The sequence below is a fragment of the Pecten maximus genome, chromosome 6, assembly GCF_902652985.1.
Source record: "Pecten maximus chromosome 6, xPecMax1.1, whole genome shotgun sequence".
Taxonomy (NCBI): Eukaryota; Metazoa; Mollusca; class Bivalvia; order Pectinida; family Pectinidae; genus Pecten; species Pecten maximus.
The window spans coordinates 35394206-35420732 of record NC_047020.1 but is presented as its reverse complement, the minus strand read 5'-3'; the positions used below and the strand labels follow the sequence as shown (position 1 = coordinate 35420732).

At 36.0% G+C, this 26527-nt stretch overlaps 1 protein-coding gene across 2 annotated transcripts in view; it reads right to left on the bottom strand.

The window, feature by feature from the left end:
• The window catches only part of LOC117329648 (carbonic anhydrase-related protein 10-like), a 76569-nt gene that overhangs the window by 33222 nt on the left and 16820 nt on the right, over positions 1–26527 (bottom strand). For both annotated transcript variants that reach the window (XM_033887684.1, XM_033887683.1), the window contains exon 2: positions 15941–15988. In XM_033887684.1, coding sequence (XP_033743575.1) covers positions 15941–15988 — 48 coding nt within the window. The remainder of the gene's footprint in view (positions 1–15940; positions 15989–26527) is intronic.

Sequence of the window (26527 nt, the reverse complement as noted above, 5' to 3'; positions counted from 1 at the left end):
TTCCCCGGAGATCGAATCTGAGACCCTAGGCTTACTGTTCTGTAGCTATACCGACTGAAATCAAAGGAAATTTCCCTATCGTGAAGCTAGAAGGCGACCATATCACTATGTAAATTGTTTACAATAAAACATGTTTGTATTTAGGTTATTGCATTGTACATATGTACAAAATATAGTTTTTCACAAGCTTTTCTTGTAATCAAATGCTTTATGTTAACATTTTCGATAAGTCGCTAGAGGTCAAGGTCAATAGTTCAAAGTTGATATCTATCGGTGCCATTTTTTATGTAGCAAAATTGACCAGAACCAAAATATTTTAAAGATAAAATGCCAAAATAACAGATATAGGTGAAGGTGTCAATATTTACCGCTATGTATTTTTATTGAAAGTTTGTTGAAATCGAACAATACCGATATGTCACTTCAAGTCATATCTATGGGTCGGATAATATTATCTTATTCTTTTACTGATAAAGAAAATGTTATCAGTTTGAAACGAGGAACTATGTAGCCAAACGTCAAGGCCATAGATTATATCTCTTAAGTGGTAAATCAATTGTTAAATACTATAATTTAAATACCATTTGATGTAAACAGGGAGTAATCAGGTTATGACCAAACCAAACTGACACATTAAGGTTAACCGATTTATCTTTTATCTTAGAACTACATTGTATTTCGTCATTAAGATAATTCTTTGTTAAGAATAGAACAGAAATTATGGTTATATCAAGGAAGCGAAATTTTACATGTAGCTCATTAGAAACAAAGATAATACAGATATTTGTTATTTCTTTATAAATATATCACATGTCATGCTTTCTTAAAATGGAGGGGCCTTGGTGGCCGAGTGAATAAAGTGTCCCTTCACTTTGTCAGTAGCCCTTCACCTCTGCGTTTCGAGTTCGAAGCCCATGTGGGGCATTTGCCAGGTACTGACCCAAGGGCACTCCGGCTTTCCTCCACCTCCAAAACCTGGCACGACCTTAAAATGACACTGGCTGTCAAGAGGACGTTAAACTAAACAAACCAAATAAACCAAATGTAAAATGGATTTGATATAAGATTCCAGCAATAAGATTTCTTTACTTCCGTTTCTTGATCAGGACAAACTATAAACCTATGCAAAGTAAGTGTGTTGATAGCACGAGAATCGTAGACTTGCAGGCAGTTACTTTGTACCGCACCACAAGCGTCAGCTGAAATGGCATTCGTTTACACCGAGAATGCCATGAAGATCCCATAGGAGCAATATCCTGTCTCACGGTATACCTACGCTTGTACTATATAAATGGCAAACCGGAGTCTGCATCCTCCCTGGAATTGCCTATCAACAAAAGTCATACAATCTCGGCTTCTACACTGTACCATCAGTCTTGGTCAAACTAAATATTGACTGCATTCATTATAAATGTACCATAAATGTACTCTTCATATTCTTATTCTTCATGTGTCTTTTGTTCATATTCTAACTTTTTTTTATCAATTTTGTAATGCAACTAAAGTCTTGCTATTTTTGTTTTGTTTATAAATTCAAAACTTTATCAAGGTAAACTGCACAAATCACTTGGTAAATGTTTATTTCTATCAAATATGCTCAGTTGCTTCAACAATTCATAAGCTTAGCATAAAATAAACGTCTTTTCACACACCCGGATAATAAACAGACAAGCATGGGCTCGTAATGATATGCCAAGAAGATTCACTGCCAATTCATGATGACTTTTTACGTATTGCTTATCTTTTGTCTTTGTTTTATACACTCATGTTAAATCTTAAGTCGTAGATGATATTGTGTTTTACCTTCTCATTTAGTTTACCTTTGCGGCTGCAACTAGTATGTCTGATAGGCTTTAGGCTTCTAGTGCGTAGTTGTGATCGCCAGTTCGCCTTTATTCACAACAAACCAGTTTGCGCATGCGTGTATGACATAATTTCTTCGAATCATATACATACAGAGAGTGGAGCACCTCATTACAGATTCCTCGTAAACAGTTGTTAGTTTCACGATTTTAATTGCAGTTATGAAAAACCAGTGAATTGATTCTCACATTACATGATCATTAAGGTAAATATTCAATCATTCAACTTTTTTTTCTTCTAATTTTGTCAAAGTTGATTTATTTCGAAAACAAAGTGCGAATTTAAGCTGATATATCGATTTTACCTAGTTGTTGTTTTGTTTTGTGTTTAAGTTATACATTCACAAAAAGCCTTGAACATAGATTTAATCTTGATTTACATTTCGGGTGTCATCAACACGATCGGAATATACTTACTTTTTTGTTTCCTTCGTTCTATCTATATTTAGTCAGACGCGTTCGACGCTTTTTCTGCTTTATGCTTTTTTTTTGTACGAATAACGAGCTGGTATTCTCTCGTTCCCTTTATTCAGATTTGCAATTTATCCCTTCTTCTGTCGTTTAATATTTGTTCTGATTAAGAAATGAATTCTTAACTCACATTTTGTCTTTTGAAAAGGGGATATAATATTCTGCATGTTAGGTTCTCATTAGTGATGACACTTTTGAAAAAGTTTTCTTATATCCACCTTTCCACTTAGGTTATGATACTGAGCGATTGTGCATTAGAGCCATTTCAAGGTTTTATATCAAGGGTACGCTATGATCCGAACATTAGTGAAACAATTTTCTCGGTAAAATTACGATGACAACAATTTGATGTCGTAAGCATTTGAAGAGCATCGAATGTCGGTCATTCCACGCATCCATGCCATATTTGAAAACACTTCAGCGAAACTTATGTTTGCCATGGCTAGGGATCAATCACAGACCAAACACGTGCGTGGGCTCACTGATATGTTTGACATATTGTGAAGGATTTGGTTTTATCATTCTAACTGAAAGTACGTCATCTGCAATAACATTTCCAAACAGTGTTAATTAAAATGTCCATTTAAGTTGAGCACGAATTCAAATAGTTATTCGGTTTCCTGAACGTTTAGAATCAATCGGCTATAACATGTACTGTGTCAACGCTAGCAATTTCATTCGATAGCCGGAATATTCCAAGACGATAAAGGCATCTTTGAAACCAGGTTCTAAATAAATTGAAACACTTATATCAAAATTCAAGTGTCTTAAATGAGAAGTTTTAACAAATTTAAGACGATTTCCTAATCCTTAATGTCAAAATATATCATAAACTCTCGACGATTTAGAATTAGTACTGACAAAGGAGAAATAAATGTAGTATTGTCTAAACTGGAATAAATCTCTAGTATAGAATGCTATCATTCACAAGGGACTAAATATTGATTTTTGGAGGGATTATTTCTATGTTCAGTGATGGGTTTACATACTCCGGAGGATCAGTTGTACGAATGAGAAAGATCTTAAATTGGTAATGATTTATCAGTAATATAACCTACTGTGTTTAATCTATTCTTCTCCTGTCAGTAACAAAATTGAAAATTAATTTATGGTGTGTACTTGTCAAATTGCACTTTTGTTTCATGTTATTATTACAAGTTCATTATTACTCTTGACGCGAGTCGTTCGAAATACATTGACCGACTTGTGATTAGATTCGATTCAGGTTTTTAACGCCAAGTCGTGAACTCTAGTGAACATGTAAATTTTAGGGTGTGCACAGTACACATACATATATAGTATATAGTGTATATAGTGTACACAGTGCACATATTCCTTGTTTGAAACTTGAATTTGATTGCTCGAATTAGTTCAGAAGAGTGTACGGTATGTTGGTTGGTTACACTACTGTATGGAAATTTCTTCTTTGGTATATGGGGATAGCGAACAAGGTTATACATCGTTTTGTACTCCAAGATATATTCTATAAGCCCCTCACTTTACATCATTACGTGTGCTTGTGATTATACTGTTAAACAAGATAATTTAAAAAAAATTACAGTCTACCACCAGTTGTGAAGTTACAAACCAAGAATACACAGATGATAAATAAATCCAATTGATGCTTACTGTTAAATGGTCTATTTCGTGACACGCTTTCTTATTTTACTGCATTTGGTGGTATGAATAAGGCAATGTGTGTGGGTTTTTTTTTCGTGTGCAAATATCACACCAATTTTCGTTAGAGTCGCCGACCTTTGGTACACGACACACTGTCTAATATAAGTATAAAGTGCCAGTGTTAAAATGTGTAGGGGATAGATCCCGAACAAACGTTTTCTTTGATGTAGGTCAAATTTCACAATAAAGGTCAGCATGAGCTGCTTTTGGAACGCATCACTTAGCCTTATTTAGGTGAAACCATGCCCAAAGTATAAAATGTTAATGTAGTAAATTGTAGGAGTAGGAGAAAGAGCTCGGATACTAAAATAAACGTGTGGAGGGAGGGGGGACTGACGGACCCAACGCGAAAATATAGTAACTCCGGTTCCATTGGTTGAATAATTACGTCTTTGTTCTTAGCTTGCGATCTCACAAGGTCAATGAAGACGATGCTCATAGTTAAAGTAACACAAACTCAGAAGTCATAAAATGAAAGTCAATTTAAGGATAATGTTACACATAACAAGCCAAATCACCGAAATTTCATTCATGACGCAAGCACATCAGTAGGACATCCCTCCCTATCTATCATACTTCAGAGTAATGTCATGGATCTCTCTTGGCCAAAATAAACTACTACTTTTTTCTTGGCACCTACCATCTCTTCTGAACGGTGTTCAACTGTAGAGAGGCTAGTGGTGGCCATGTTGGGTTCACAATTCGTAAGACATTTCAGCTTGAGCGGCCCTTCTTCATTCGACATCGCCGAAAAATACCTTAAGCTGTCGCAAGAGATAAATATCTTAACAAAGAAACTATCAACGGATCTGATAATTTGTACGCGTTCCTCGTAATCCCTCAGAGTGTTGAACATCAAGCAACAGTGCTGAGAATATATATCAACATGTATAGATATCACAAAGACCTCGACATTAAACAGCCCGCATCAGGATGGTTAAATTGGATAACTAATGGGATAATTCAATATACAGATATATAGATTTAGACTTATTGCTAATTTAAGCCCCTATATCTGTAAATGTACCAAGCACAGCTATAGTAAAGAGGTGATCAATGAAATGTCACACGCTTATTGTTGCAGTCATCTTGACACGCATCCAAAAGATTTCACACATCCCCCTAGATTTTTTAATCTATTCACCCAATTCAAATGTCACGGATGGGTTTGTTGTGTTTTAGGGGTTTGACATGTATGCAACAGACACGTTCATGTGTGGTGACGTGTACTAAGGAAACAGGTATAGAATTACAGAAGTATAAAGCAGAAAAGAAAAGATAGGATAAAGATACTAAAGAAACCAAATAATACAATGGGGACAGCACACCTTTATTGCTGTACCTCTGCAATATAGAATGTAGGTTTCGATAGAATACTCATTTGGCAACATTTACATGTATGTAAGCAAATCTTACCAAGTAAGAGCAGAAAAGACGGGAACTGCGTTGAGCAGCCTATTTAAAATGATAATGCGTCACACATTAAACTGATTCCTGCGCTTTTTCAGGCACATATACGTTTTCCTCTTGTTTTCGTCTTTAAAAGTTGAAATAAGAGGACAATACTCCTATGACAGAATGTAAAGGGGGGGGGGGGGGAATATAGATATTTTGTCATACTGGTGAAATATGTGTTATATTCAACAGGAAAACAGGAAACCATTCAGTATCCTGTATCTACTTAGCGATGTTTTATTCATATTATACTTGAATGTAATGCTGAGTGTAAATCTACTTATGCATATACGTCCAGACCTATTTTGTCAATATACAAGTTACGTGTTAGCATCTTTTTCTTCGTAATAACAATATAGGATTTTAGGATGTCAGAAAGTAACACATCTGTTTTATTGACAGAATGTTGATACAAGGGGTATGAGTTAAATGTACCTACTTTTTTGTACGACAAGAGAATAAGTGGAAGAAATAAAGTGACAAGAAAGAAAGAACAAAGGTAAAAGTGTTTGAATATCAATTACAGATCAACTTATTTGAATGCATGCTACGTAGACAACACTATATATTCCTAATTATGCAGGCTAATAGCTAACGTTTGGGCTACTCTAGGGCAAATAGAAACATTCCACAAAACGATGTAAACATGGCTGTAAACTGAAAATATTATTATATGCAATTATTGGCATTAATACTTGTTAAGGTAGCATGCATGCGAGGAAATGAGACACTGGAGAATTATTTACGAGATACTTGTAAATACGTGTGCAACGTCGTCATGAAACAATTGAGTGACAGCGAAAGTGTATAAAACCGCAGTTAATCAAGGAATGCAATTATCAAAATAATTAACCATAGCATGCACAGAGATTAATATTCATTTTACTGAAGGATGGCAATAATATTACTCTAGTACTCATAGGCGCTACCGACCCATATCTGTCATTGTACATGATAACCCTTCGTGCCCAATAGACTCATTGCCGACATTCAAATTTGACTGAACGAAGAAATGTCGCCAAGAAGCTAACAATACAATCAAAACAGCTAAGACGAAAATGCACTTCTAGCCAGGAGAAGTCTAAAATTGCTTCATATTTTTATAAGTAACGGTCGTTTTTCTCGTCATAGAGGCCCCGAGGCAATCTCCAGCACTCGTTATGTATATTTACATTCACGGCACATAAATACAGGGGACGAGACTGAGGGTAAATTTGGGCCAATTAATTAAAAACCGTGTGTAGAATCATAGTAAGCAGCTGGCTGTAGAAGATTGCTTGGAGAACCGTCTTGTCTCGGCTTCTTGTACGCAAACGAAAATGATGTGTAAATAGTCTACCACGCGTATTAATACATGGAGCTAATGATAAGTTTTTTTTATAAATGATCCCCAATTCTGATATCACCAAATTACGGCTATTGATTAAGTAAGAGTACACATTCTTTTAATTTGAGGGGTAAAGGTGGACTAAATTTGGTAAAGAATATGTGTATTTTGTTCCCCGTTACCGAGTTTGTATCAGAGGTGTAGTATGATAAAATGACAACGCACTTTTGGGTTCTGTATATGATTTCGAAACATGTACCGAAAGCAGGACTGTTATCGGACACAGTGACCATACTACAGTTGTTTTGAATAATCCCGTACAACGTTCATGATTACTGGTATACGTACATGCGGGTCTGTGGATACTAGGAGCGTTAAAGAATGCAATTTCCGAAAGTTCCGAAATAGTCTATGCTTTCCCTAATTGAATGTGAAGTCTTCGTGTAATTCCGAAGTTACCGACACAGTAGGCACTCTTCCACAATTGTTTTGTACCAATTTATCACGACTTCTGTGGTGCTATTTATACCAATGCCCTGTAAATTACTAAACGGAACTTCTTGGAAACTTACGAAATTATCGCCATGCACAGAAGTCGCCTACGCTAATGAGAAACCACAAATGGACCACCAGTATACATGTATCTTAATTATGTATTTCTTTTTTTAATGCCATTTTTTTTTCTCGGAGTGTAACGTCCTTGCAACAGGAAGGCAATATGGAGACACTATCTGCAGGAAAGACAGGTGGAATTCCAGACACATAACACAATTAAGCAGCAAGGGCTATATAAACAGCCAAGAAAAGCCCCAGGCATGCCGGCTTAGGTAATTGCAGAATTCTGTAATATAATAAGTTATAGAAATCACATAATTTTCTTGTTTGAGATTTGAAGTATAAATTATCTATTTAGTTGGGGTTTACATCATAGCAACATGTAGGATTGCAGGAGGACAAACCACAAAAACATAATAGGAGTTTTAAGTTCTTGCAAAAGCGCAGGTCGTAAGAAGTTGATGGTTGGTGTTTTATAGCGTCAACATAATGAAATGCAATAATTGGACAAGGAGCAACACTATCCACATTGACAATAGGTTAACCAGACCTAACCACCAACTACAAAACTGCGCGGCTTGTGGATTGAACATCAAGCTAGTCATTACACAAATCGTTATTGAAGAATCCGCTATCAGTGGCTATACGCTATATATAACAATTATTGATGCGAAAAGAAAAACCTCAAACAAATAATGTTGACAATTTTGTGAACAGTTTTATTTCATTCGATATGGTCGCATTATTTCAAGCACTTGTCATAGTGCGATTCTCGTTAGGAGTGAGTTTAATCAAAACGAACAAATATGCTATTTCTTCAATTGGTTCTTGGTGTTAAAGCCTGATGAGCTTGATGACACATGCGCAGTGTAAAAGAACAATTGACAATGTCAGCTCGTGTGACTTCCGGTGTAAACATCTCAATTCTCTTCAGAAGCATAGATCAGCTTTAATTGATTAAACCGTAACGACTTGCAATAATTTCATTCTCGCGAATAGAAATAGAAAAATGCGGAAAAAAATCCGTCCCCATCTGTTAATGATCACAGAACAACCTTGGCATCGTTATACGATTAGCAGCGTAAAACATTATTGTGCATGCGTAATGATGACATTAAGTGATATTTTTTACTCAAAATATAGGTCAATGTTTCCTAATTGCAAAAAATCAACTACGGCAAAGACGACAAATACCATTAATTTAAAATTGAAAATAATTCTGACAATGATTAAAGCATAACGCACGAAATGCCATTTCGCTCCGGTTCAATTTCCTAAAACTGATCAAAATTCAACGTGCTTTTATGTAAACAAGGCGTATTTTTTTGTTTTTCAATGCAGTAAATTATAGGTAGGATATGCATCCATCTAAATCAAAGCTCAATCATGTTTCGGCTTGAAGTAGATTGAAGAATTTCCGTTTGTGTATAGGTATTTATTCAATACAGATTCAAGGCCACTGTCTGTGTTGTTAAATTTGGAAAATATTGATGTTATTCTGGGATGTTCGATCTGGTATAGTCGGGGTTAGATATACACACTCAGCGTCAAGTTGGAATTTTCGAAAAAGAAATTCACACCATGAACATAAGAAAACAAATTTGTTATTCATTTACATACAATTGGTCATTCTGATATTGCTGCTGGCAAAACAAAACATATTAAACTTCATTTTTAAACACTGCTTTTTGATTAGCCGGGACGCATGGTACCAGTGACATGCTTTATTGGCTAGTAAAAAAACAAAGGACATGCTTTTAGCTTCCCCTTATAAGGGTTGTCTGTCAACATTACTTTTAAAAACAACACGCACACTACAACAATCATATAAACGGCGCTATGATAAAATTGTAAGAACGCTACATACTTTTACATCACTTGCTGAAATCATCTTGTCTCTATATATCAATTTAACATTTATATTTACTATTTGAAATATACATTTCCATAAAAAACGATTTTGTCCGCATGGAACCAATACAGCTACCATCAACTGAATGAAAAGATGTCAAAGTCCATGACCGCTGTGTCTGTGTTATAAGTACTTGAACATATTATGCACAGCTTACGATATTCAAAATATTGATACATTTCCGTTTACAATATATACACATACAGTGCTAAACATTAGCGTATGTAGATATGAAAAGTACCTTAATAAGAGATAAAGAATTGAATGATCGTTGATAGGTTAGGTTGTTCTATTGCCACCATCTCATTTATCTTGTTTAGATCTGCAGTTGCCTTTACTGGACCTAGATTTGCGTAGTAAATTGTGTCAATGGAACGGACGGTGATTATCGTTTAAAGACACCGGGTCTTCTCAATGTTACAATGACCGTCACCTATCTGTCAAATGTTGCTTCATTTCATCGAGTTAAAATTACGTGTTGTTCGACATTATGGGTTCTTGTTTAGATATATTTTTCCATTAACGCCTTTTCTACTATTGTTCCGGGTCTTGAATTATTTTAACTGTCAAAGTGCCGTAAACTAATTAAAGAAACGAAACAAAACATTGTGCCTGACTAATTGTAAATTGTTGAAGTGACATATGATGATGAGTGGAGGACGATTGTTGTTGTTGTTCAGGACGGGAACTTCTCTAAACCAGACTTACCATGTTGAACAAAATAAAAATGCTGTTATGGGGTATTAGAGAAGAGTTATCAGTATAATTACTAGGCATACCGTATATATATGCAGCAACTGTGTTGCTTTGGTAGGTAATACTTGGTAAAAACTGCAAGGCACACCGTATAGACATGCAGCAACTGTGATGCTTTGGTAAAGAACATTTTGTTTACTATTCAAGGTGTAACCTATCATATCAACAGTCAAGAACCTGTGCTGTTTCGGTAGCGGGAATAGCCAATATCTGAGAAAATAAAAATAATGATATCATATCCTATTCGTAAATGGATCAAAATAATGTACATTCCTCAATCTATCACGAACTCATTTAAAGGCGTGAGTAAGCAACAACTGAAAACGTCCACGTGAAATATCCAACGCCGCACTATTTACACATGTCCTTGTAAATGCATAGTAGCGGTAGTATGTTTTTTTTTATATATGCGGAAGCAGGCCATCGATGAAATTGATGCATTTGTAAGATTACAGAATTACTGAGCATTAAGGTAAGCATATAATTATTTTCAAAATATAATATATTTTTATGTAATATAGTGTCATTTGTTTCAAGAAACACAATATATCTGTGTATCAAAAATCGTTTAGTAACAATTGAGACCTCTTTTAATGCAAGTTTCTGTATTTGGTCCTGAAAGCTATAAGAATGATATTCGCCTGATATCGTATTTCTAGAGTAAGATATAAACATATTGATGTCACAATTACAAACTTCATAATGAGACCCAACCCAATCTTATACAAGGTTTCAAGATTCTTATCAGCTTATGGCATTGTCTGACACACGGGCGTAGGAATATAGTCCTGTATATTTGCACACAATAAGTGTGAATCTGCGATAAGGCTTTGAGGATTTTTTTTTTTTTTTTTTTTGTCACGTTGGGAATGTTTTTTGTATGCACTATGATGCAAATCAAAACAATATGTGAATTGAAAATATAATTGTTTAAAATGTCACCTAGAAATGGATTAAAACGACAATGTTTATGTGGAACAATGTTCTATGTACATGTATATCCTGTAGTTAACCAGATTCCCCATCAAATTGGAATCAGCTGTTTTGCTACCTTATCAGTTGTTTGACTGTCCCTTCAGTGTGTGTAACGTCAAATGAATGACGACTATTGAGTTTTTTTCTATAGTAGCGCTAATAAAATGTAAACGTTTGAAATGTTATTTTCAGATATTTCAACATGACGTCCTATGCGAGTCACTAACGATATATGTAAAATATGCAATTTACTGAACGACCAAAAACGAAACAAAAAAACACCTGGGTTCTCACTTAATGCGAACTTCTAACATACGTTCTTTAATTGAATCAGCAGTAACAGACTCGATAAATGGTATCTTTATACGTCGTAACAAGGGATATGTAGGGTAATAATCTAATTACCCTAAACGGAAAGATAGAGATTAAATTCAAATTAATAATTGGTATCACTACATCACAGTCCACGCATACAAAATAATATTGATATTTGTCCTTGATAGAATCGATTTATGAAAGGTTGGGTTTCCAGGAATGTTGATTTTCTATAAAGGTCGGTCATTAATTAATTAATTAATTAATTTATTTATTTATTTATTTATTTATTTATTTATTTTTGTTATTAGAGACCACTAACCGATACATTGCTTTGTGACGTCAAGGCTGGTTCCCTTGTATGTACATCTAACCAAAATTAATCAATGATGCACTTGCTTAATTAACTAATTACGTAATTAAATTACTAAACGAAGAAAGTAGGTTTTCACAAAACATACACAAAATAATTATTCATTTAAACGAAATAGGAAAACTAAAAAATCAATAGTACTAAAAAAGTAATAATACCGCCGATACGATATATGTTTAAGCCTTCGGTGAAAAGAATATCTTTTTCTTTCTTTTTTTGTGTGAATTGTGCGTTCTGAATTATTTAGCATATAAAAAACTTTATCATTTACCCTAACCCTGCCCATGATTAAATCTTTACCATTTGTGCAAAGTGTTGATTTTGGCTTGGATGTGTGTCATTCCAATGACATGTTGAACGATAGTGGACATAACAGACCACCCTGTAACAATCCAAACCTTAACACACACATGTGCTTCCCTAATATATAACAACCCATAGCAAGCATACAATTAATGTCGACATATGTATGCCTCGTTCACCATAAGGACAATTAATATGATATACATGTATTACTCGACCGATATTGACAACAATATACCCCATTTACCCCAATCTCATTGCTATTTTGTGTTCGTTTGACATTACTTTGTTACAAATCTCTTCAAGTAAATAGCTTCTATATCTATAATTTGAAATATCATATTAAAGTGCTTCTATCATATTTTTAAAAAATCTGACGGAGACTTGAAACACCTTATACAGTACTGTTCTCGCAATGAGAGATAGGTGTGTAAGTGTGGGTTACAAAGTTGTCTTAAGGTTGCGAAATTAAAACTGATAAATATGTTAGAAACATATGATTTCCCCTTTAACAATTGCTGGATGTTTTAGGAGAAGGTTGAAATAACATTACTGATGATCAGTAGATGTGAGCGAAGTGTTTCAAGAAAGTCAGAATGTTGGTGTTGACAGTGAGACATGGTGGAACACCCCATATTATTCATAGAGGATCTATTTGGTGGCCAGTCAGATACAGATTGTAAGCCTGGACAGGTTGGACAAGCACACAGTGTCTTGACATTCTTTCACTTTGGTCGTCCTCGAAACACTACAAACCACGAGGATGCACTTTTGCTGTTCTCGGTAAATGTGAAGACAGATACTTCGTAGAAAAAGTGTTTCACTCTTTTTAACATTTCAGTTTCCTGAATAACTAAAACATTTCAGTTCTTAGTAAAAAGCATTATACATAACTATTGTTCCATTGTTCCTTGGACGTGGGCATCTTAGAAAAGAAACCACAAGCGGGCCAGAAGAAGTGGGACTATTTTAGGTTCATAAGCATAGCTCTGCCTGATAGTTACATTCTGGACACAGTAGAACCTTTTCCTGGAAGCGATTTATGATGCCCAGATAACAAAATCAATGATGGATATTCTCTCCTTGATGCAAACAGACGACTTTGTTGATCGAAGTCTGTTTGCATCGAAGAGGGGCCGCGGTGACCTAGTGGTTAATGTGTCCCGACACTTTATCACTAGCCCTCCATCTTTGGGTTGCGAGTTCGAAACCTACGTCGGGCAGTTGCCAGGTACTGACCGTTGGCCGGTGGTTTTTCTCCGGATACTCCGGCTTTCCTCCACCTCCAAAACCTGACACGTCCTTAAATGACCCTGGCTGTTAATAGGACGTTAAACAAAAACAAACCAAAACAAACCAATGTTGATCGAAGGTTTAGTGGTGAGAGATTTGGAATCACGTGGTTTGGCAACAAAGATGCCGTTTGATCTACGTAAACTCAACACGACAGCCTACAAACTATCATTGATAGATCCCTAACTAACTACAGATGGGTAGTGGGGTAATGTTATTGACGATTCAAGTAATGGCCGTTTCTCAAAAAAAAACAACAACTTTTCCTTCAACTCTTTCATTTATCTCATAGAGGCACTCGTTGCAACACTAACAGCCTGTCTCAATGGAATCCGAGGACCCATATAAGTTAGAATTTCAAAGAGAAACGAAACGGATAGGACGCTAGCTGACAAAATGAAAGCGCGCCAAACGAGTTCAAAATACCTAAGCTCAGCATTTGGAAGATGAGACACATCTTATCAGAAGGGCCGAGTCGCTATTTTTTCAAGCTAGATGCGACTGCGACTGCTGATAATTGTGACCTTCTAAAATTAGACACGAAATAACTTCGGACAATATTCTGTGGCAAATATCAAATATCATTGGCAGCTGTCTACATCAGTGAACATTTCATGTAGTGATGATGATGAAAACGAGATCTTGATCCATTGGCACTCACGGGGCAATGCACGATGTCAGATATTCACTCGAGGCATAAGACAAGTGTAAAGTACAATGTTTGGATCCAGTATGAGTATACTCATTAGGATACTACATTCATTTGAAAACCAGTAAGCCTTTGCATCTAAGGGTCAAAACGTTTAAGACAAACATCATGTAATGTAGATTTCGCTACCAACCGTCATCTTCCAGGTAATAAGCATGGTCGACTTGTACAATTACAACTACGATGTAGACCAACTCTGACGTGGCCAATCAGATTCTAGGAGGGAGATATTATATCCCAGATAAGGTTGCTTAATGGGAAAACCAATATAATTCTTATGTAACGTTCTTGTCTGAAAATTGATTGTGGTTGTAAGAACATTTAATATTTGTGGTTAAAAGGGAATATGAGAGCCATTTTGAAAGTGGATATTTCACTTTAGTGGGTTTTTAGTGTAGGTGTTAGTCCCTGTTACTAATGAATCCAAACATAAACATGATATTTTAGTTCACTTTACAATTACAGATTTTCTCTTATGCTCGCTTTTGTCTTAAAAAGAATATAGCAATATTGTCAATTAATTTCAATGACTTTTACTAATAAATGACTAATTACTATTTTTGGACAATTTATTTGATACTGTTTTAAAATGGTTTTTTTTCAACACAAAATTACGAATGGACTGCAAGAAGTTATATTTTTGACCATCCGATTTCTTGCTCAAAATCAGTCTCATTTTTATAAAAAAAAAGTTCGTAATGTGTTGAAAGAAGGTAATGAAGCATTTTCCATCAAAACCATTTTTTTTTTTTTTTCATTTTTGGCGCAAACAAGGCATTAAAATTATTGCGTATGTACATGTTTATACTTAAATGCATATTTTTAAACGTACGACTGAAGAGGCTACCAATACAGTATACAACCTAACGTATATAGGCCATTTTGAAAACCAAGCTTTAGATTATTTAAACAAACCTATACCACGTTACATAATTTACATCATCTAACATGTGCAATAATAATTTCTTAAAACGGAAAGTTTAGGGTTTAAATCGCACCCCGTAGTCCCAATTTCCCACCAGTGCTCCTTAGGGGGCAGTTAAATATAATTAGCATGTCGCTTGTCAAATATTGCGAGAAATGAGTTACCTGTAGCAAACGACAGCGTGTGGAGACCCACAATATAATTTTCCTGCAGCACTGTGATATCTCTCTGTATATACATGGATAAATCACAGCTGACCTTGAAGGAATTTTGCTAATAGTCCTACACATTATCAGTCGACAAGTCCCCGTCATACCGAGTTTTGACAAAATACGTGGAAATTAAAAAATGAAACAACTAAACCTCCATGAGGTTTTTCCCCCCATACAATTTCCATAAGGGCATGGTATTACATTGTATACCTAGATATATAGTATATACGTTAACACATTACTGTTTATCTGAAGTAATTAACAGTGCATTATTTGCATTATATTTTAATGCTATCATACAACTGTATACTAAACAGGTGATGAGATATTTTTTTCGCGCAAGTTGTAAGCAACACGTAGAAATTTAATCGGTTTCGAGTTATTAAGACGTTGTAGCAACTGTTCACAACTGGAGTATGTATACAGACCTGGTCATCTCAAGAGTGATTGTCTTCCTGATTGTGAATATAAGATGTCCAGAAGACTATGACGACCTTGCACTTTTTTCCGTCACCCATTGATCTTATTTCATTTAATGCGGACTTGTTTTCCAATTTCAAACTTTTTGTCACATTTCGGTCAAAGTCTAGTTTGTTTTATACAATGTTTTTTTTTTTTTTTTTTTTGGGGGGGGGGGGGGGGGGGGGTTACATACTTGCAACAGATGAAGCCGAATAAAGACGCTGTCCGGGGATAGTGAGCCCTATTTAAAGGCTTCGTGGCCTCTAAAACAATCTTTTATAATATATGTATAACTCGACATTTTATTCGCTTTGTGTTGCAACATATGTCTGGTGAAATATCTTAACAAACGTACCTGCAATTACGTCGTAGCCCCACCACTGTTTCCATCGATCTTCAACAACTGTAAGAAGGAAAAAAAGACAATGATAAAGTATTCATCGCAATAACACAAGCACGACAAACGCTTGAATTGGACACTTTATATTTATAGCATTTGTTCATTAATCTCTATCGATGTCATAGTGATGCTTCCATTGCAACTAACGCAAATGTATCTTCAGCATAGACACAGAATCTTAGGATTGTCTAGCTGTCAAAAGAATCACAACTCACTTCATCATGTCAGTATATCTCAATAACATGATTTGTGTCACCCAAAGACATAATGGGCTATACATATTAAATTATAAATAATCAACTCGGTTCCAAAGTATATATAATACAGCTGACACAACAATATCCAAAATGATTGACGCGGAACTGGATTCGTGTTTGACGTAAATTAATTTCAACCTTTGATTTAAATTACCAAAAACTTTAAGCTTGTCTGAAATTGATTAGAAATTTCTAAACGCGACCAAATTATTTTGAAATGTCAACGGTGAAAATCAGTTTTCAATCTCCGCCCCACACCAATGAAGCGTCCAGGGGATACAGATGACTCAAAATACAATGGCTGACAGTCATTATCGGAAGTTGCCATGTCAGTTCAGCTTTTGACACCTACATCACCAAGGAGCATTCAAAGTCATTTCCCTTGTCTCTGCTAATTACACTGTTCGTCAATTCGGAGCGTACGTTAATAGATGTACATGTACAGTTACAATGGGAAATAGGAAGAACGGTCGACAAATTGATGGAATATTAGCCAAAGTGAGGAGCGACAGCTCCAGGGGCAAGGCCTTGCCACGTCAGATAGCCGCCAGAAAATGTCCTATTGGGATTCTTTATGGTATATAGCAACGCTGGAAATGGTCACTATGACACGTTCTACTGATGAGCCAACGCCTTCGACAAAAAGAACAAAAATGTGATATTTTACAATTCTGTGTAAGTTCCCAGTAGAATACTGAAGTGGGTCGTGCAGCCCTATAAGTTTTGTTATGTATTTCCGTGTCATGTGTCTCAACACGTAGATAAGAGACCCTGGTCTGGAACCGTCACTCACACCTTCAGACAGATGACTAATCACAAATAAGTATACATGCATAAAATGCATATCAAAGCGTGCCGAGTTTTTCTGACAAAATGAGAGGAGTTTATTTTTTAACAGGTCCCAATTTCAAAATACCAAACTTGTTATCTTCAGAATGTCAATTTGTTAAAATTACTTTGTTGATTGCCGAATGTTGTTTTTTAAGCCGCAAATATCCTTCATGTCTTCTGTACAATCATTTTAACAGAAAACCAATACTAAATAATTAATGAAACAAGGAATAGGTTGTATTTAATTTCGAACAGATATTCTCAGTTATGAAATACACACACACAAGAAAAAAAACGAAAAAAAAAATCATCAATACAGTTTGAGATAGGATGCGGAATCGTCAATCGAATTAAAAAGGATTATTTGAAATAACCATAATTTGTAATACAGCCAAGCTTTCCTTTAAAAAGTACATGTAGCGTCTCATTCTTTTTTACCAAAACATTGACCGATACGAATATGTTGTATATTGTGTTGTATATGTAAAGCGGCTAAAATAAATCCTATTGTTTCGGGAGTACAGTTTTAAATATAACATGATGAGGAATATATTTAGGGATTTATAGGGCACACATGTGCTTGTTTTTTGAGCATGTTGAACATTGCTGTGTGAAAAAAGACTTGACTGATCAATAAATAAACTGCGCGCTGAAGTCCAGAACTGCGGTAAACATTATCCCGTCTGGAGATTGGTATCGGATGGGACTTGGCCGGGACCCAGTGGCGCCGTCATCATGTCGTGTTGGACCGGGCAAGGCCGGTCAACATCACATTAGTTTAGAGACTTATATTATGCATCTTCGATTTCATAGATACATTTTCTCGAAGGTCATGTGAAAATACAAGTTTTTGTTTAGTGCTGTAAGTTCTTTGACCAACATTGCGGCTAAGTCCAGTTCTGCTGAATATCCGGATAGTATACATTTAGTAATGAAAAACAACGTGTGACGTCATATCGGTCCGAATACCTTCCACACAAACTGACAATACATTTTGCGGATGCTTAAGTCACGTGACTTAGACATAAAACTACTGTTCTCGTAAAACATAACCATGAGACCGAGGCCTATGTCGTAATGACAACAAAGCTGTTCCGGTTTGCCGTGATCTCTATGACGGGTGGCGACAGATTCTACCGCCATGCCTTGCTGTCCTAAGATGCAGACATATGATTTATCATCCTTTGGCACGAACTCGATTCCACCAGAGATGTGGTCTTACTTGAAAGATGTCCAATTAGAAGTGCCCTGGGTCCACGGGGACGTAAATAGGGTCATTGGGTGTAATCCACGATCCGTCTTTGTATCAACAATCCTGTATTTAGATCCATTTCAAACGTCAATACAACTTACGGAACGCCGAAGTAGTTTTATATCTTGTATACATAACTATCACGTAAGCCGGTCCCCTACTTGGACGACAAAGAGTGGATCGGAAGAGGGAGGAGAAGCAATGGTGGTGGTTGACTGTTTACAAATCAATGTGTTTACAATGTATAATAAAGCGTACATCACTTTTTGCCAACCATATTTTTTTCATTTATTAATCCGTTTTCTTTATGGCGCACATAGGCTCAATAAAATAGAATAACTTACACGAAAAGCTTCATTTTTTAATATCCATACGTATACTCACGTTATATCAAAGTGGAAATAATTCAAAGGATTTATCTATAAACAGTAACGAGTTTCGAAAAAAATAAAGTAGTTTATTTGGCATATTTTACAAAATGAACTTATTTTGATGGAGTTTCTTTCAAATTAGCCATTTCTTAGGCAATTGTGTATTTATCAGTTGAATTTCCGTTTTGTTCAATAGGAAATGTACGTTTTTTTGCTTATGTCTCAAAATGGCACAACCAAATAAGAAACGTTGATTGCTATTCTTACTTAAAATTCTTTGCAATCTATATCAATCTGATTCACGAAAACATCAAAACATCTATGCCCCCTGGAGTTACGCGAGATTATTATCGGTCAGGAAATTAAATACAAACTATGTTGGCTTTCTGGCAATTCACTTTGCCACTTTCAATATAATATGACAACTACGTTGAAGGACTCGCGCTGATAGATTGCAGCATGTTTACTTTGGTCAGAGGGTTATGTTGAGAACGCCAATCAATTCAGTATATTTGATGGTATTAATTAGTACTGGACATCTGTCTTCACGCGAACTCTAGGTTGACCACTCAGACATAACTGGGCAAAGGAAGAGGCAACTTCAATTACCACCCTTATAATCAAATCAGACTTAATTTGCGTGGTTTTCCATCTCATTTGACACCTCTGACACAAGCATTAAAAGTCATGCTATGTTCTGTTTACTTCCGCAAGGTTTTCAAAAATGGACATTTTGCTAAATGGTGTTGATTCCAGTACGACGAACTTTTAGTCATGCTATTTTCTGTTTACTTCTGCAAGGGTTTTCAAATAAGAATATTTTGCTCAATGGCGTGAATTCCAGTACGCCAAATTTTAGACACGCTTCTCCAGATTAACTCATACAGTTTGGTTGCTTATCCTTCCAATGGTAATTTCTCAACACGTTATCTTATACAGCCCTCTTACTTGTTGTTTCCGTCCTCATCTTAAAAACGGTAACATCAATTGTTTGAAGTATTAACGTCTTGCCAAAAGATCATATGACAGCTAACATCATGCCATGCCGATGAGATGACCTTGATACGGTACTTTGACCCGCTCGGTCGGTCACATTATCCCAGATCACTGGTTAGTCAGTCCTTACTGTAAAATTTAAAGCTGAACAATCTTTTTCAAAGACGATTTACCGTGGTCAGGGAACATCATCCGCACTGTTCAATAGGCGAACGACCAGTAGCACTATAACCAAGATCAAGGCATTGTTCAGAGAGCAATCTTGAACAAATGAAGTAAAGTGCTTTGCCGGTCAGAACAAAAGCAAGCGCCCCACAATATCTTAATGATGTAGGTAAAAGGGGCAAAGCCATCATCTCCGGGGCAAACATCTAACATTCAGCCTATGGCGATAGCGACGCATGCATTGTCAGGAAAGGCGCTAGGAAAGAAAATGGTTCGAATTAAGCAATTTATATATAAAGTAGGAGAAAAACGATATCTATATATTTGAGCAATAACCAAATATCGTATCTGCCTTATTCTTTGAAAAGCCGACGCAATTTAAATATATACATTTACCGTGATACCATGTTAACACCCATGGTGTTAGCGAAAATGACAGATATTAAAAGTAACACCGCCGTTATCTAAAATAGGTGCAACTGTACTTTAATCACATCAGATTAAAACATTCCCTATCGCTTGAGTGTAAAAAACATTGCGAAATCTGACGTCACGAGAACGGGTGTCTAAGGAAATGTAAAAAAAAAAGTATTTGGATAATCCAGAATGCTTGTAGGTTTATTGACATATATGAAAAAATAAACATTTTATTGAGGTTTTCTTTATCAACATCTTGAGGCTAATGGAAAATATTTCTACATTTCAATTTACCATATAGGTGCCATTTTATTGTGTGATAAACTGACATGTCATACTCTAACGCGAGATACTTCACTTTGCCACAAGACTGGCTTACCGACCCTTCTAAGCCGCTCCTTTAAAGTCGATCGTCAAACCGAGAACAGCTAGCAGACTTTGGTTTGTATTTGTTAAGGGACAAAACCAACCTTTCTCGATTGACACCGATTTGTCTTTCGTGTCTTCGGTACAGGAGACATTGGAGTGTCCGCCATTGATCTATTGTCGTAAATACAATTTTTTAAATTAATTTAATTAATTTCCTCTTCATTTCTTTTTCCTTTTATGTTTTTTTCTCTGTGTGTTTTTTATGCCTATTACGCGCAATAATGATGACCACATAGGCCATGTTGTCACCACTTCATCACAGAATCACTGAAGTTCCTGTCAGTTGATAGCCCTAGCTTGTATAGTCACTGGTCATTATTGTAAGAGACGACGTCATATATGATATGTTTCTCTCTTTTAAAACAACAGTTTTTATTATTATGATTCTAGTATCAATGAGTCATGTTTGATTTGTTGTTCCTGTCCCGGATCCGGAATGTATGAAAATTATAAAAACGGCAGCATTTCTATTTGTAATAATGCTTGTTTAATTCGCGACACTATAATAAGAATTTCTCTAAATTATACCTAAGCGACATGCTAATAAACTGCACTCATTCTTGAAATTACTGTTGATTCAGAATAAGTTTAGTGATATGCAGCGTTGTGCATTACTTTTCCAAACTGCTTCCATGTCAATAAACATCACCGTTAAAGTCTGCGGTGGTGTAAGGATTATATACACTGTTCAAACGCCGGAATTTTATGTCGCTATCAGAATGAAATATTACTGTTTTATGTTTAAAATTCACGTGCTTCCTTAATAAGATGGAGGATTGTCCATATCATAATTTCTTAAACGAAACGTCAAAAGTTGGTAATACTCTATTATGATTTTAATAGAAATTATCTTAAGAGATAAATATTTCGTAGTCAGCAGGTAATATATCGTGCACTATATTTGCTTCAATATTAGTGCAGATTACGAAATTGTCTGAATTTCGCATTCAATTTAATACGCTTGTCAGCTGAAAATGACATTATCCTAAAGTCAGACATTATTTTTGTGAAGCACAAACTTAATACAATCAACTGGAGGAGTTTATAGACGTCTTTGTCAACGGAGTTGATTAAAAGTAATTATTTTTCTCCTTGTTAATGACATAATCCCATTATGTATTCAACAGGAAATACAATAAAATCAATCATTGTATAAACGAAATGCGTTGAATATGTGTATTCGACATCCTGCGGTTTAGGAACATTCTTCCAGTTGTAAACTTCCCCGGGGTTTTTTGGTTGTAATGATCCTTCACTATTATACTTGTGTTTTGGTTACAGGTCCCTGGTTGTGAAATTAGAAACCCCCTCCCCCTTTTACATTATTGATCCAATCTGTTCCCGTGAGGAGTTGGTGACGATTGCCACTCAGCCTGTTGGAAGATAGAAGTTATTTGTTTCAGCACAACAGTCGGCTGAGTCAGATTATTGAAGAACGCTGTCATGCAGAACCTTTTCCAAATCAATCTAGCACAACACTTAAAAAGACACTCGATGATTACACAATTTGCTGTCGATGTTGTATTCTTGTCAAGTTTGTAATTGGCCCCAGGATATCGTCTCAAATTTCTAAATTTAGGTTGATAAAATTCTAATGAAAATATGATATTTTTCGTAAAACAAATTCAGAATAAATGTTTTTACTGACAGGAGATCGCTTCTTTTGTATTTATAATTTTTTAAGATTTGAATTTTAAATGTTCATCCGAAGTTATGTTTGAGACACATAAGGAGGTGTTCAGATCAGATTAAGGGATTACATGATTACGTAACATGCATCATTTCCATTTGATTAGGCACATACTGATAAACACATACATTATACTGTACCGTCGGGTTATTTTCGCGGCGATGCTATTTTCTCTATTTTGCGGGTCATTGGCCTGATCGCGAAAATTTGATCCATGAAATCCTAAGACAAGGGTAAGCATTTTCCGCGAAATAAACTGCACGTGTGAAACAGCTTTTGATTCGACATCGGGTGCAACATTCGCGAAAATAAGATATTATCTTAAAGCCAGACCGCAAAGTTTTAATTCGTTAAAATTTTATTCTTGCTTTTTAAAAGAAATTGCGAAATTTCGTATCAACAGAAATAACCAGCTATGCAGTATATAAAATTCTGCCGATAAGTAGAAGCTTTACATAATCAGAAGAGTCAACGGTCTGGGACGGTTTAGATAGTATTGTTTCTAACAGTTCCAGATATAAGATGAACAAATTGCAAAAAAAGTAAAAAAAAAAATAATGTGTTATTTCAGATAGCAAAAACCTTTAATCTTTCAAGATCTGGGATTTCTAGCTCTTCTGACTATTAGATTGTGATCAGTCTAAAAAAAGTCATAAATTTAAGGGAACTCAATAAGAAATTTCGCGAAATGGCATTTACGATAATCGTTTAATGGTAGATAGACGGACGTAAGAAGACGACCTGTGATGCGTTATATTTTGCCCTGTAACCTGTGCGATACAGTCCACATTTAACAAAAAATAAAAACCGTTTTATTTCCGTTTATTCCGTTCCTTAAACATCTACGCAAGGAGGTTTTGTGATGGATTGCATGGTAAAAATCGCAGTTATTTCGTTGACAGTATGAAACGTAAGATTTCTTTAGATGAACTGTGAATTCATGCAACCCTACCATTCTCGGCTCTCATCGGCAAATCTCGGTCCCCATCGGCCAATCTCGGTCCCGATCGGCCATTCTTGGCCCCCATAGGTTGTCAAGCTTAATTATCGCTTTACCAGCGAAAGTGAAACGAAGGGACGTAACTCTGATCAGAATTAGACAGATGGATCACGGACGATTTGGGCTTTTGTATTGAGATTAGGGCTCAATCAGCATCAAAAACAGAAAAACAAACTTGACAGTGGTTCTTTTCTCAAATTAAGTGTAAACCTCTATCAATTACTCAAAATAACCCACCGTCAGTATAACATACATCATAGATGGGCCAAGTTGTTTAAAAAGAGATTAGCTTAATCACTTAAGTAGTGAAAATCTTATTTCTCCATTACTTTAAAACCTGCGTGTGTGTATTCCTTAAAATAGGCGGGTCGGAAGAGACTGACAAGTGTTACACTTTCATCAAATTTTAAAATTGTTGTTAAATTGTGAATTAGCCTGATCACCTTTTGAACAACTTGGTCCTTACTGCTAGCTGAAGGCGATTTGAACAACGCATGTTTAAAAATGCCAATATCAAATTGGTCGATAAATAATTCTATCAAAAGATATAGCTATTTTCTTTTACGATTGATTATATTAAATAATAACCATAAATTGAGATGGCAAAATATCGGTTTGATTAAATAATTTCAATTTATTATAGTCCCCAAGTTCCGGACACTGATTTTACCGAAAGTGCCAATCAAATTGAAAACAACAATCGTGTAAAGCTATACTTCAAAATAATCGAAACATTGTTTTTAAGATATTGTTTTATTTCGTTTTAATATTTTAAGAGAAATTCGCTTCGAAAGACTAGGACACGTTCTCTAGTGGCATGGCATGTCAAGGGTGATGGTAGCGGAAGTTAAACGTCTGTGAGTAATTATTATAACTTTAGCATTAAAATCAATAGCGACTGATATTTGAATATGGGGGAATTTGATTTGATTCTGCAAACAAAATATTCAAAGCAAATCGTACAAGACCCTAGCCATCACTGTCTCCGCATTATGACATTACCGTCAAAATAATCGCATCATTGAGGCTTGTACCAATATCATATTTGATTTTTTTTTGATTTTTTTTCAATTTTATGAAAAACAAGTGGAATTAATGCTGTGAATCTCATTATAAGATGATTCTAGTTATCAATCGTATCTCATTTACATGTCTTTATATGACACGCTACACGAGAACATTCCAATCCCGTCCCGCACTGCCAGCACCATCCCGTCACGCACCACCAACCTTATCCCGACCCTCACAACCAACCCCATAATGTCCCGCACAACTACCCCATCACGTCCCCCACTACCAGCAAATCCCGTCACACACCACTAGCAGTATCACGTCAAGCACGAACAACCCCATCCCGTCTCGCATGACCAGTCCCATCCCGTCTCGCACCACCAGTACCATCCCATCCCGCACAACCACCGCCATTCCGTCTCGCAACACTAACGCTGTCCCGCCTCAACACGACCACCCCTATCCCATCCCGACTCAGCACGACACCCCTATCACATCTCGCCTAGCACGACACCCCTCTCCCGTCCCGCCTAGCACGACACTCCTATCCCGTCCCGCCTAGCACGACACCCCTCTCCCGTCCCGCCTCAGCACGACCATCCATATCCCGTCCCGTCTCGGCACGACCACCCCTATCCCATCCCGACTCAGCACGACACCCCTATCACATCTCGCCTAGCACGACCACCTCTATCCCGTCCCGTCTCAGCACGACCACCCCTATCCCGTCCCGCCTCAGGAGGACCATACCTATCCCGTTCCGCAACACCATAATCCCCAATCCCGTCTGCAGTATTCCTCTTACAATCTTTTTGTTTTTTTCTCTTCAGTGTTCACTTTCTCGTGATAGCTATGGTCTTATAAATCTTATGAGGATAATCTCGACGACTGATCAGATCATTAAGGATCCTGTAGTTATAGTGTGATCACACTGAACAGTCTTTACTGGTTACAGCAGAATGGCACACTACTGGATTAAATTGAAGGACGCCGACCAACCATTCCATGCAATAGACTTACAGAAAATGTACACCGATATCATTATTTAATATTAATATTATTTAATCAATAACTATATATACTAATAGCATACCAGTTGTACTTTTCATGAGGTACTAAGCATTAGCTAAATACTTTATGGAACATGCAATGCTATATAGAAGAAAGTGATTGCTTTTGATAACAATTGTCTATACTACAAGATTTAAATACCTTAATTATTTTGTCTGTAGTACCATTCTTAATACATGTTTAGTGTATCGGTTTAATTATTGATATTTGATATACCCGGTATATTCTCACATAAATACTATATCACAAAACTAATATTTATGGGAATATAAACAAAACACTTTCAATTTTCCTTTCTATATAAAACAGTCGAATCCGGCTCCGTCTACTCAGACATTCATGCAATGTCACATATTTATTATGATGTTACACATTTATTATGACGTCATAATAGTATCATTACACACATGTCTTACGATATTTATGACAAAACCGTATGGCATGGCAGAACGGGCCAGTTATGTGATAAAGAATCTTTTGATGTGTGAAAGTCTTTAAGTGTACCTTTTGTTTGATTATTCCTGGACTGTCAACACAATAGAAGAAATTAAATTGTATTAGATATTTAGACGTCATACTTGATAGATAATTCTTAACACACGCTTTCTCTTAATGACTCTGAACAAAGAGCTTGGAAGAACCGCATGAAGTTAACTATATTTACACTTACATTGCAACCCGACTGTTATCGTCAAAGGCGGATCAGCATTTTCAACAGCCAACAACCATTATGACGTTACAATAATAACGGCGTTATGATAAAGGTTGGAAGTTTTAGACTCCCCGTAGAGTATGTTAAGTTGGTAATAAATTACTACAATATAAAGATACTGTTATCCTTGTTCAATTTGAAAAAAAAGTAATGTAACGGGGAAGCAAGCTTGTCTGGCTCTGGTTTGTAAGGATGTGTACATCATATTTTCACGTTGAGAGATTTTGGTTTGGTTTATGTTGTTTAACGTCCTATTAACAGCCAGGGTCATTTAAGGACATGCCAGGTTTTTGAGGTGGAGGAAAGCCGGAGTACCTGCAGAAAAACCACCGGCCTACAG